General features: G+C 37.5%; 1 protein-coding gene across 1 annotated transcript; it reads left to right on the top strand.

The window, feature by feature from the left end:
• The first annotated feature begins 2,281 nt into the window (after positions 1 to 2,281).
• Positions 2,282 to 12,634, top strand: pex2 (peroxisomal biogenesis factor 2). Its single transcript, XM_055037226.1, has 2 exons — positions 2,282 to 2,347; positions 10,654 to 12,634. Exons 1-2 carry the CDS (start codon positions 2,344 to 2,346, stop codon positions 11,628 to 11,630), a joined length of 981 nt encoding a protein of 326 aa, XP_054893201.1. The 5' UTR covers positions 2,282 to 2,343; the 3' UTR covers positions 11,631 to 12,634.
• Positions 12,635 to 13,886: the final 1,252 nt, after the last annotated feature.

The raw sequence follows: 13,886 nt of genomic DNA, 5'->3' as shown, positions 1-13,886 counted from the left end.
AATTATTTTAACTGTCGTGTTCATGCACACTTCATATTGTTTTCAAGTAGCCTTCTTCCCTTTTTATTGACATATTTTACCGTGCCGGATATACAGTACCAAAAAAATAAATAAATAAACAAAAATAAATAAACAAAAAAAAACTTCCTAAACTAACTTAAACTATTAAGATACTTCAATACATTGCAAGGTTCATATGTCCTGAAACACATTATAACTTTTTATCATTATTTGTTTGTATTTTATTAGTGGTTAATGCTCTGTATTGTCAGGGCATTGATTCCTTTAACTTCTCATATTATAATTGGACCTTCTAACATGACAATATATCACTCTGTCACTGGTTGCACTGGTTGCACTGAATTAAATTGAAGGTGGGCATCTTAGGTTTGTGAACTTGACTTGAACTGAAGTGGGACAATTGAAACACTGCCAAACCACACCTCCTCCAAGCACAAATAATCAAGTATAAACAGTGTGTGGATGCAGAGATTTTATTTAAAGTTTAAAGTATGCTATTTATCACCTGCTATTTATCACCTGTTTGTCTTTTACTGTACAATTTTTCTGAAAATTAGAGAAGAGCTTTCCTGCAACCCTGGCACATACAATATATCTATGCATTGATAAATATATAGATTTTGAAACTAATTTAATCTGATGGTCTCACATTGTCATTTCATAGAAATAATTTCTTGGAAAGTATGATGTTAGTAAGGTTTCCAATCTTGTTTGCATTCCAGTGAGAAAGTTTTTGAACTGTAGAGGAATAACTGGGTTTCTGCATTAATAAAAAAATTTGAACTATGCTTTGATATAAAATACAACACTGATATTGTCCATATCTTCAAGAAAAAGATATTTACAAAAATGGAAGATATGACATTTTTTTGTGTAACATTGGACGTTGAGAATCCATGTTTTTCAGTTTGTTGTTTTTCAGATTTATATGATCCAAACTACCAACTGTATGTATGGACAGGTAAATAAATAAAACAAATATGTAACAAACATAAAATACATTTCTCATTAGCATTTTGCTCAAATATTTCAGGAAGCATCACTTCTATAGGTTCAACAAAAAATGACTGTGATACTTTCAGAAGACAAGCCTTATGATTAACTGACCACATCAACTTATAAGACCTGGGCGCTCCTGGGTTTTAAACACATAACCTTGTTATGTGGGCCTTCAACTGGGGCCAGCTGACCGAAAGCCATCTCTGAAACCTTGTTATTTTTGCTTTGATGCACAGTCCGGCTCAAGCAGGCTACATTCTGCAGCTAAATGATGTCACATGACAATCCTGATGATTAGAAACCCTTCTTGTTTAAATATGAGTGTGGATCAGTGCTCCTGAGCTCTGCCGCTCAGATGGAAGCATAACGAAATTTGCCACCTGTTACAAGTGCTGTGGCTTTATGAAAGCACCACAGCACTTCCTCCTGTCATTTGTCTGACAGGACAGAGGTCATCCACTGATGCTCAAGTCAGGGTGGACATGATACTCTAATTGAAAATTGATAAATAGCAAAAGAATTACAGTTTTTCAAAGCTACACATAATAATATACACGCATAATGAGTGTACATTGAAGATATATTTTACAGGTTAATAATTTAATCAATGAGTTCAGTCAAATGTCAGAAGGCTAAACAGTAAACTAGAAGGGTAAACCCAATCTCTAAAGGGTGGATTTTATTAAATCTGTTTTACATTTTGTCTTCATTATTATTATTATTATTATTTTTTTTCATTATTATCATTTGTCAAAGAAAACTTAAATGCATGTACACTCTGCTGTAATAAACTGAGTCAGGAGGAAATACCATCCATATATTTGTGTCAGATACAATTTTAACTAAAAATCTTAGATATTCCTAAATCTTCATCATTGTAACCCCCTGCCCTGAATGTCAGAGGTACAACATGCCATAACAGTTTCCATTATGGCATTTTAAAGTTCTCTTACTTTGATGCCACATAAAGTGCTGAACTAAACTTGGTACAGTTCACACAAGATATGTTGTTAACACTATATTAATTGGGTTACTTTATGCAAATTAAAGTTGCATCTTTTGTTTATTTGAGTCGCAACTTCAGAACAGAAATACGGATCAATCCCAGCGAATCAACACTCACTTTCTGTTTTGTGCCACTGATTCTGAACTGCGTCACGCTATTGGTTAATCTCCTTTCCAACTCCGTCAATCACATCGTTTGTTTACGCAATTGGGTTGTTTCCTTTAAGAGGCGGGGCTGAGTTGCACAACCCGGAAAAGCACGCTGTCTGCAGCATATCGGGAGGAGAAGAGTTGAAGTGTACGTTTCACCGAAGAGAAATGGGTAAGAATACAGGTATTAACATTAGTTGGATACTATCTCTGTATTATTTATAGTAATGGGAAACCTGCTTCGTTTTAATGGCGTTAAAACGAAATCCAGCATTGCGGTTAGTCTGCAGTGTCAGGGTTTCCTGTTTTTCCCTCGAATCTATGGTCTTATTTTCCACTTGCTTCATGCTTGCATTTAAAGTAAAATCGATTGTTGATGTCTATCGGTATGTTTAATGCACACAGCATACAACACAAACCATCAAATATACAGGGAATTATTATTCAATTTGTGTGCGGTCCAGGTGTATATATACCTAATGAAACTTTGATTAGTAACCTTGTGAGACTCTGGGCTTCTTCAAGATTATGTTCTGCATCCACGCACATAATTCCATTATTCCCCAAAATAATCAGGGCTCGAGATCAAAACCTTCCGCATTGAGATTCAAGGCAAAGTTGATCTTATTGATTTTCTTCAGGAGACTACTCACTTCATTCCTCTCAACCCAATCATCTCTCCTCTACCCTTATCTGTCTTTTGGTTATATCTCTCTTTTCCAGTGCTGACTGTACTGTTTGCAAATCTGCTACCAAAATCCAATTCCCCTACCTCTATAATCGCATAATGATCTTGCTTTATTTTCACAAAAATAAAAAAATAAAACATATTGGCAGGATCTGAAAAAAAGAATACTTTTTAGATACTGAAACATTTGAAACATGCTTATATAGCATATTAAATAATTTATGGAGACTAGAATTCAATTCCATAATTCCATAACTCCAGAATTCAATGTGTGTTTTAAGGTCATAAATCTAAAACTATGCTGGCATAAGTTTACTTTTTTTTTCTAATTAAGTGTCAAATATCAAATCTGCTGGAGTTAATAATTTAACTCTTACTGACACTAATTCAGTGTTAGATCTTAATATTAACTCTCACATAGTATTTTTTTAATTTGAATGATTTGTATACCCCATTGGAATATAAGTGATTATAACCATGTAATTTAGTGATTTAGAGTGATAAGCCAATAATTTGGAAATGAATCTAAAAAGAAAATATTGAAATAAGGGCACCTTATTTTATTTAGCAAAAGTAAATTAATAGCCAAACAAAAAAATATTTTCTTCAGTTTGCTTTGAAAAACAATCTAATGATGCCAGGTCTTCACAAAGCCACATGGAAGAGCTTTAAAAACAATGACACCGCCGTGAGGGTTTTTATTTCTACTTTTAGTTGATCAGAAGTCACATTTTATTTTAAATCGTAAAAGTAAATGTGAATCTGACAGATGTGTGATACTAACACCAATATTGATGTCACAAGTCATTCACTTTAGAGCACACATGTATCTAAAGCTGAGACTTTAATAATAACATTAATTCTTGTCTGTCATTTTCAAACATTTTCCCGGCTTTATTTTCAATTGGCTTGTTTCTGGATTGTGGCGCACCGGGAGAGTGTTGGCTGTTAAATTGATTATTGTACTTTTTGGATTACAAGTTTATTTATTTTTTTATTTTTTTTCTCTTATTATTATTTTGTATACTTTAAGAATTTATTTGAGTTCGGAGTAATTGCTTAGTTTTTGTTTTGTTTTCTTGATTTGACTTTATGTGGGTGGAGCATGTGGCTTTAAAAGCAGGGCTCTGTTCAACAGGGAGGCAGTCTGTAGCTAGACTCAGGAGAACTCACACTGGAGGTGATACACTAAGGTACTGCTGTGTTGATTTTAACCTGCCATGGATGTCTTTTGTATGTACTTTGCACGTGGCATCTTTGTTCACTGAATAGATAATAAAATTCACTGAAGTGATCTCCGGCCTTGGGAAGTCTTTTTTTTTTTTTTGTGGGTTGCCCAAGTCATAAGAGAACCCCACCACAGTTAAAAAAAGCGAGAGAGAGAGAAACGCAAGTGTTTTGACCCCACCTACTGATTGACTGCAACAAAGTCGCAAAGTCAGTAGCTGACTTGCCTGGACTTGTTCATCACCACCAATAGGATGCACCTGTTTCGCTTCTCCCATTAAACACCAAGTTAACAACAAAGGTCTCCCTCTTCAGATGTCAAATAAGCTGCATTCCCCTCCCAATTCTTTTTTTTTCTTTTGCATAATGACTAGTTTTGTGTGAAGTAGAATAATCGTAACGTGTTTTTTTCTTCATGTTGGCCGCATTTTCTGTACTGACTATTTATTTTTCTCATTTTCAGCACTGACCTTACTGAAAGGGAAAACTTGAGGCTTATATAAACTTTGTATTTTCTGTCCTGGAGGGTTTATTAAGAAGCTGGTTCAGTTGTAAAGCAGGTTAAGTTTACCTAAAGCAGGTTAAGTTAACCTTGTGGTTTAGGTAAAGCACCTAATTTTCTTAACTAAATGATGCCTGCAGGTTTATCTATTATTATTATCTATTTAATTTTGCCTGCACTTGGTTGTGTACATTATTTTAAGTGTATTTGACAAGTTTGCCAAAATATAAAAAATGTCATTCAAACTGCATTTGCCTTGTTTTACTTTTTACTTGTACTTTTCATTGCATTACTTGAGTACATCCATTTTTACAGTAATTTCCATACTTAAGTACAAGACATTTCAGATACTTTAATACTTTAACTCAAGTAACATTTCAGTCAGTGACTTGGACTTTTATCAAAGTCATATTTTGGAGAGGTACCTATACTTTTACTTGACTCTGAGATTTCAGTACTTTATACAACACTGAGGACAACATTGCAATTATATATTTTGCAGGTAACAAATGTCATCTTAAGACTTCACTTAACACTGTAATTCAGATTGCAAACAATCTGAATTACAAACGGTTTCAGAGCTGTCTACCATCAGAAATCTGTTAAGGGAATTGCTATCTATCAATGGTGTTGCAGCCTGCCTGAGGTCTTTAATGAAAAAGTCAATGTTTAAAGTTAAGAAAAATAATGTTCCCGAGTCTTCAATTGACGCAACAAATTATCAGTGAAGATATTTACTGAATATTTAAACAGAAATGCGTGCAATGTCAAAGTGCTAAATATTTTTTATTGGAATTCAATTTTCAATTTAAAATGAATCAGAACCTTTAAAAGTAACTTTTATACTTTGGGTTTGATTGAGTTTTACTGTAGCCTTCACATTCTCCCACATTCTTTTACAGTAGACAAAGAGCAACTTCATCTCACGTTGAAAATTTTTCATCGAGCAGTCATGCAAATTGTTTAAGAAATTTAAATAACTATCAGCTTTTTCATTTGTCTAACATTATTTTTACATATTTTCCCACTTTTCAGGCATGAGGAGAAGCTGAAAAATATATAAGGCTCAAATATTCAACGTGATGACATGTTTTATTTGCCTGACTTGCTCTCTCATTGATTCTTAAGGAACACGCAAATTTGGTTCTTGCATTTATTAGGTGCTCTGCGTTTTCCTGCACACTCATTGTGCTTTTCTGCTCTTTAATGTTTCATGGCCTTTTAAGTTGTTTGCCGCAGACCCTCATACTTATTACTCATACAGTTTTAGCATACTCAACCTTCGTACCCATGAAATCAATTAACTCTTCTAAATAATTTACCTTCTGAGCAAAGTCAAATAAGGAGAAGACATTTTTGTGCATCACATGTACGGTTCTAGCTGGTGTGTATTTTTTATTTATTTTTGCGTGTGCGTGTGTGTTCATGCATTAACTTGGCTTTCACCCCTTGGCTCAAAGGAGTCTTGGGTGATTAGAGAAAGAGGGAAGCCTTGATAAAGCATTAGTCTCTGATGCACACACAACCCAAAGACCCCTCTGTGCATCTACTCACATTCATTTTTCATGAAACGGACTCATAACAATTAGTCTGCTTACCGCCTGGGTGATCTTAGTGTCCCCAGTACTGCCTGTAGTCTGCTGTATGACATCACTCTCGTAAGAGTTTTAAATTTGACATTCTCATCCGTTTTTTTTTTTTTTTTTTCTGCAGACGTAGCGAGCTTTGACTAATAGGTCCTCACTCATTCCCGTTGATAGAAGGCTAGGATAGGGAAGTTGGACAAAAGAAACAGTAGTGCTTGGAGACCTTTTTTTTTTCCCTATATTTTCCCACCAGAGCTTTTATAGCAATTAATTTGCATGCACAAAAAGGAAACAAAAAAAAAATCTAATGTTGTAATCCAGCATGCTTTGCCAATGCACAGCTTGTTTCCCTCTCCAAGCATCATAGAAAGCCAAGTGAACATTTATGCAGTAATTTAGCAAATACATTATGCAAATACCACACCTAAGTGCCTAGTAATTTGAGTGTTACAATACATAAAAAGCCAAACTGAGACCTTTTGGACACACTGTTTCCAGTGACAGCGAGTGATAGCTCTTTGAGTGGCTTCGTAGCATTACTGCTGCTGGAAAAAAAAAAAAAATGCAGTTCCCTGGAGACTGTCCATCTTCCCAGCCCCCCCTCCCAGTCTTCAGCCCCCTGTCCTAAACACCCTCCTGCTCTCTCCAGACACCAAAGCCAAGGTCAAGAAGAAAGTGAGGTCTTCCTCTGTCTATAGGCTATTCCCTGGATGGATTCACCTCAGTGTGGCTGAGCTGTGTGTGCTACAGGATAGTCCCTCCTTCTTTGTTGTGACCGTCATCCTCAAGGTCAGCTTCTAGGGAAAGGTTTGGGTTTATCTGTCTCCCGCCCCCTTATTTTTTTTCCACTTTAGTTATCTTTTCAGCCATTTTTTTTTTTTTTTTGTCTCAAAGTATCTGTGGACGATTGCTCAAAGCTCCCATCTGGCGGTTTCCTGATGTGCCAGCTGACGTGTCTGTCTTTTTGTCTATCCATCGTTCTGTAGGGTAACTGACATTACGGCTTATTGTCTAGCTTCCAGAGGACCCATTTCTGCGCCGAAGCTCGAGGCTGATGCTCTGTATGCTTTTGTAGCCTCTCCTCTTCTTCCTCACATTGGCCATGGCCCTGTTTGCCTCGGAGCAGTGTTACAGTGGGTTTTATGTTAGATTGGATATTGTTGTTGTGTTGTCCCTCAGCTATCATAGTCAGCCTTGAGTCAGTGTGCTATCTTTGTCTAAATAGCATGCACAAACTAATGGAACAAGAAGAGAATCAACCCTGATCTGAATCGAAATACCTTATAACATTCCAAGGAATGTGATTTTATTTATTTACTTATTTATTTTTCTGGTCTGACTTTAAATAAAGGAAGTCCACAGGTTTTCCAGATGAATTTGCTTTCAAGATTCATTTTTATTTCCCACCAACCCCCCTAAATAGTTTTCTTTTTATTTGTGAGTTGGTAGGCTGACCAAAAGAATTCTTAAATCTGCAGCCACCAAAAGATTTGTTGAGATGAATTTGTCTGTTATTGTGGTAGCATAATTACACCCTGAAATATTTTTGAAAAATCATACCTTTTATTTAATTCCCTTTTAGGCAGCAAGAGAAAAAAGTCCCCTGTTGGTAAATGTATGTATATTTTTAAAACAGTCTCTTTTAAAATAAGTGTAACTTATTCAAATATCTCTCTCACCAAATGGTTCAGTGTTCATTACTGACCTATTGATAAAAAGGATGTGGTTCAAAATAATTTGGAGCAAGTGTGCAGTTAATTGTGACTTCAATTATTGTATTTTTAATAATAATAAAACACGTATTGCCCAATGTGGGAGTTTATACTCACTTACAAATGTACATGAAAAAAAGGTTGAATTTATAAAAAAAAAATAATAATAATCAAGGTGTAATATACTACTGAAATAAAAGACGGGTATATTTTATTTATTTTCACATTTTTCCATGGCTGCTAACAACTGTGGAGGCCACTATATGCGTCTACCTATTTCAAATAAATAATTTCTCTCCCTGTGTCTCTCATCTTTCAGGTTTGTATGGGAACTGTAAAAACCACTGCCTCTAACACACACTGTCACTGCTGCCTAAACACTTGTATTGACTGTGACTTTTGAGTATTACATAAGGAACATGGATTTCCAGCTGTCCACGGTAAAAGCCATGTAAATTCAAATGCTTAATTTTTATAGGCAGCCCGGCATTGACTGAAGTGCCTGCTTGTTATATATTTGGCAAGTCCTGCAAGTCTGAAGGGAAGCTGTCAATAACAATCCCAGCTATTGATATGGCAGTGGGCAGGAGATGTTACTTGGCCCTCGACTCCAGCCTCCCTCTGATCCCTCTACATCATAATTACATTAATATTGACAGACCCTTGACAATAGTCACATTACTATTGATAGGTGGTTGTCAATACCGTGTTTCCCCAAATAAAACATATTCATTCATAACTTGTAAACTGCTCGATAAAAAGCTTTGAAAAGACTATTGGACCCGGTCGGGTTTACTCTCCCGAGAGTGCTGCTGCTGTGGCGGGGATTTCCACCACCTGGCAGTGTGTGTATTTGTCAATTTATGTGTGTATTTGTGTGTGTGTCAGCTATAGACTGATAGATTAACTTAGTGTTGCATTAGAGCCCCACATAGATCAAGGCTTTCCTTGGCATGCATTCATAGCCAGACACACATGCATATAATCTCTAAATTTTCCTCCATCAAAGGGAAACTTTCAGATTAAGCAGAACAAACAGAGCCTGTTTATTGGTTGGCATACACATTCAGACTACTTCTATTTTTCTACTATATATATATAAATATATATATATTATAATCCACACTCCTCTCCCATCACAGACGAGGTCCTGGTCGCTTAACATGGCAGCATTTCAAAGAAAGCTCAATAAATTTGTCATACCTGCTTAGTTCAGCGTAAATTCACTTTTTTTTTCATCGGTTTGCTAATTCTCACTTATTTGGATGGTGTATCCTGGGTCTATTTAAATGTCTTGAATACACAGACAGTCCTGTATACCTCAGTATTGGCCCAGTATGTTAGGATGGGCTTTTTTTAACCTTCTTGAGAAGCATCTAAAGTGACCATCATCCCTCTCTCTTTCTGTCAAAACTGCCATATTTACCCGGTGGAAATCTCTTTTAAAGCCTCGTGACAAATCCTGTTCATGGAGACACAAAAGCTACTGTCAAGAAAAGGCCTCTCTCTGTCTCTTTCTCTCTCCCTCTCTCTCCTTTGGTGGCCTTTTTCGTCTGTCTCTCAATGTGTTAGTTAGTCTTCCACCTCTTAGGCGTTTCAGTCAGGCAAAGGGCAGATAAAACTGGGGAACTGAGCAGTTTGCAAATGTATGCAGCACAAAGTAGCCCAGATGACACAATGGTGAGATCCCATATGGAGCTGAATCTTGGAAGGGGGGATTGTTCCACATTTGGCAGATGTTTATGGTGTACCAGAGACTGTGCCGTTAGCCTAATCCCTGGTGATGTGATTTGTACACACACCCCTATCTCTGGAGGGAGTAGGCAACGATAGCCCCTGAGCTTTGCCTACTGTGTGGGTGTGTGTCTAGTGTGTAGAATGGTGTGTGTTTATACAGTGGAGAAAGCATTCTAAGACCCCCTGCTTCACCGTATGCCGTAGCTCAAAGCTTGCATTAAGGACGGGTTTTACATGTGAAAAGTGATTTCCGTTTCTGTGTAAAGAAAAATAACCTTTCTAATAGGATGGGCTTCCCCTCCAGGGCCTCTCTGCTCCTTATAACAAAGTTGTTCTGTAGTAGAAGTGATTCTTTATACATTTGTTTTTCTCAGAGTGGATTTTAACCTAAATAGATTTTAAGATAATAAAATAAAAATGATCATATGACATCAGTGTTCTTCATTCTTGCTTATTTTTCAGAACAAGGTCCACGAGTCTGAAATGCTATGGAAAAATTATGAGGAAAAGATTAATGAAAAAAGTGCAATCCAGAGTATATTTACTGGAAATAAAGTTTGGAGAGTAAAAAGGGTAACGTGTAGTTATTCATACATACATGCATTTGCCGATAAATCACGTTTGTCTGTCCTGACATCTGTTGTGAATTTATTATAAATCTTAGTGTGTCTAGTTTCAAAATGGGCTAAACAAATGTCTGAAAACTCTGGAGTCTGCAGATATATGGAATTTTTCCATGAAAATTTTGCAGGAGCTTTGGGAAAAATCCACTCTGTTTCCATTTCAACTTGTTACTTGAACACTTTTGATTGTTTGTATCTTGCTGTCCAGGTTCTCTTTAGAAAAAAATGTTAGTGATCACAGGTTCTTCTATTCGAACTCCACATTTTGACCAGCTATAATCAATGAATTGGTTTTCAAATTAAACCAAAGTTAAATCATTATAAAAATGCTACATCAAACACAAATCTTAAAATCCAATTAGTATCTGACTTGATTTATTTATATATTTTTTTTTTTCACCAGGTTTGAACAGGGACCACAACAAAAGGACAGCTCGAACAAATGATTCAGAATCTGCAGTTGACCAACCAGTTTTGCGCATCAGCCAGCTGGATGCCCTGGAGCTGGACTCAGCTCTTGAGCAACTGCTGTGGACTCAGTTCACTCAGTGTTTCCAGAACTGCCGTCCAGGTTTGCTCACCCCGGTGGAACCTGAACTGAAAGCATTACTTTATCTGCTGCTCTGGAGGTTTACTCTTTATTCTAGCAGTGCCACAATAGGTCAATCTCTACTTAGCCTGCGCTATCAAAGCACATCCTCATCATCTCCCCACTACAGATCACTGTCCCCTCGTCAGAAGTTGGGTCTTGCCATACTTACTGCAGGCCCCCGTTGGCTGCAGGAACGTTCCTACCGTCTGCTGCCATATTTGTCTTTGAGTACAAGAGGGGCTGTTTCGGATTTGGATGGTGGCTTGCTGCAACAAAGTCTCCGTAAAGCCCTGACTCTTGCTTCTGGTCTGGCAAAGTTCTGTACCTTTGTCAACTTCCTAGTTTTCCTAAGGCATGGCCGTCACCCCATCTTACCTGAAAGAATTGTGGGAGCTCAGGCTGTGTTCAGTAAACCTAATGTGGTCCGAGATGTCACTTATCAGTACCTGAACCGGGAACTACTGTGGCATGGCTTTGCCGAGTTCCTCATATTCTTGTTACCGCTGGTAAATTTAAGGAAATTAAAAGGGGCGGTGTTATTGCATGTGCTTGGAAGAAAATATTCTGAGGAAGAAAGCAAAAGAGATGGAAAATACATGTGGAAAAACTGTGGACTATGTGGAGAATGGCCAACGATGCCTCATACAGCGGGGTGCCAGCACGTTTTCTGCTACTACTGCATTAAAAGCCACAGCATCGCCGACGCTTACCTCACATGTCCGAAATGTGGGGCAGAAGCAGGGACGCCCAATGTGGTGAAGATGGACATGCGGGCTGTGGGCAGGTGATGGTTCCATCTTGCTGAGAGAAAACTCCTAGAAACTTAGTCTGAATGAAAGGGATATTTGAGTATTATTAAGCGAAGATTTGGTAAAATGTAAGAAGGAAGTAATATTTTAACTTTAGCAAATAACTGATTTTTTTTATTTGGCATAAATTCCCATCTGTAAGATGAATCTACCAGACATGACCAAATCAGACTTCTATCAGCTTAAAACAACTGGAGTCTTAGAAACATCTTAACTGTTTTTGAAAACATTTTCAAAATCCTTTAAACTTGTGTTAGCATTGAGCAGTCATATTTAGAGAAGCCGGTGATTAAACTTGATTGACTTATTAATTGACTATTTATACAGGAGGTTGTGTGCCACCAGTAATATGAAAGTGCTATACAAAAATAGAAATGCCGTTTTATTGTTTGTTTGTTTGTTTGTTTGTTGTTGTTCTTTTCTCATGCTGTTTTTTTATATGCGTTACTCTGACAGAAAAAAACTTTACATTCGGTTCTTGGTAAGAGTTTCATATATGAGTAATATTTCTGGTAGTCCATCTCCTACCTCTGTTTCCTATCTCCTTAATAGAGATGTTAATTTCTGAAGAAATTGTGTATCTGTTTCCAGTATTTGCTTTTCTTTTTTGTAATATTCAGTCATTTGTGATTTTATGACAGGAGGACTTTTCCTTACTCTGTCTTTTCTAAGCACTCAGTTGTCTGCTTTGTTTAATGTATGTGTGCAGATATTGACAGTCTTCAGTGCCCTCTGTTTCTCTGGCTGGACTTTGGATGGAATTATTTGTCTTTGGTACACTGGACAGACTACAGAGCACCACACGGGGCATATATTTGATGAGTGAATGTGTTGATTTATGCTCCAAATTGGCTCTGTGATGGGGCGCGTGGATATGTGTGTGTGTGTTTGTTGAAATGGGAATATTTGTTCTGATGAAAAATGCAGAAAGTCAGCTGAATAAATAATGGGAGGAATTTCTGATGCCTCTCATCATGGCCAAATTAGCATTTGTTGTGTATTTTGTGCCTAAATTGTATTTCAACATCATTAAAATTGATAGAGTGCTACCTCTTGGGTGTTTATTTAGTTAAGTGGAGGAGTGAGAGAGAGCAAGAGATGAGGGAAAGTTATAACAATCAGTACACTTCTCTCTAGACAGGCCTGGTCGTTCTAACTCCCATTATCCGTTTTCACAGCACCCCAACATGCTCAAGATCAAGGGGGCAGCCAGGGGCTTGGATTGACTCACACACACTTGACAGCCATCCTCTCTTTTCCCTTGGCCTTTCTCTCTTTTGCTGCCTTTCCATCTCTCTCCCTCTGTAATCTCAAGGGCCCTCGCCTCTATAAGACTGTAGTAAACTGTACCAAAACCCTGGCAGTCGTCTCCTTCCTCGCAGGCGAATTACTCTCTAATCCCTGTAATGAGTCCAAAGATGCTTATTTATGCTGGAGTTAACCTCCACCAGTGAGCCCAGCCCCAGGCCAAACTCACCCCAGCTGAGTGAAGCCTTTCCTGGCTGACAAGAGAGGAGTGGGATGGAGGGGGGTTGTGATGGTTACTATCCACCTCTTCTTCCCACTCTTTCTTTTTCCCTTCTCTGATCACCAGTGCTTAATTGCTGATTGCCAAGGCAATCAATTGTAACTGCAGGCGTAAAGGAGAGCCTATTGTAGAGGGAAATGGCTTCAGTTCTACTGGCACAAATACATGAATCTGTGCTCAGATGAGACTTTTGCTGGGCTGAAGAGAATAAAACATGCAATATCTCTACTTATGAGGTTCATGAGGGCCCTGAAGAACATTGGGTTGTTGTATTGGTTTGATCCTGTGTTAAATTATTTATGTGATACTGACCAATGGGTTCTTTCTTTGTCCTAGAACTTTTCCAAATCTCTATGGCAGATGTCCTCTGTGGTAATGCAAGGTAATCCAACATGAATCAATTGTACGATTTAAACCTCCTATAGAAGTATTGACGGAGTCTTGTGATGGATAAAAAAAAAACTTAAAACCTTGAGGTGAGAGTTACAATCCTAGATGATGATTGGGTTGACATCTTGTGGAAAACAGAGGACACATCCAGAGGATTCTTCGAGGTCCTCTTTTATATCAAGGACGTTTTGACTAATGAATGCAACACTAATGCATATAAAGCCCTAGATAGGAAAGACCGATGGTCAATATTTTATGCACTACATTACATTAATGTGAAGTAAGTCCCAGAAAGTGAGATTAGGACGATGTTTGAG

Source organism: Poeciliopsis prolifica, unplaced genomic scaffold (assembly GCF_027474105.1).
Source record: "Poeciliopsis prolifica strain line A6 unplaced genomic scaffold, Auburn_PproV2 SCAFFOLD012, whole genome shotgun sequence".
NCBI classification, from domain to species: Eukaryota; Metazoa; Chordata; class Actinopteri; order Cyprinodontiformes; family Poeciliidae; genus Poeciliopsis; species Poeciliopsis prolifica.
The sequence above is the reverse complement of the archived record's forward strand: the minus strand, read 5'-3'. Positions and strand labels throughout refer to the sequence as shown.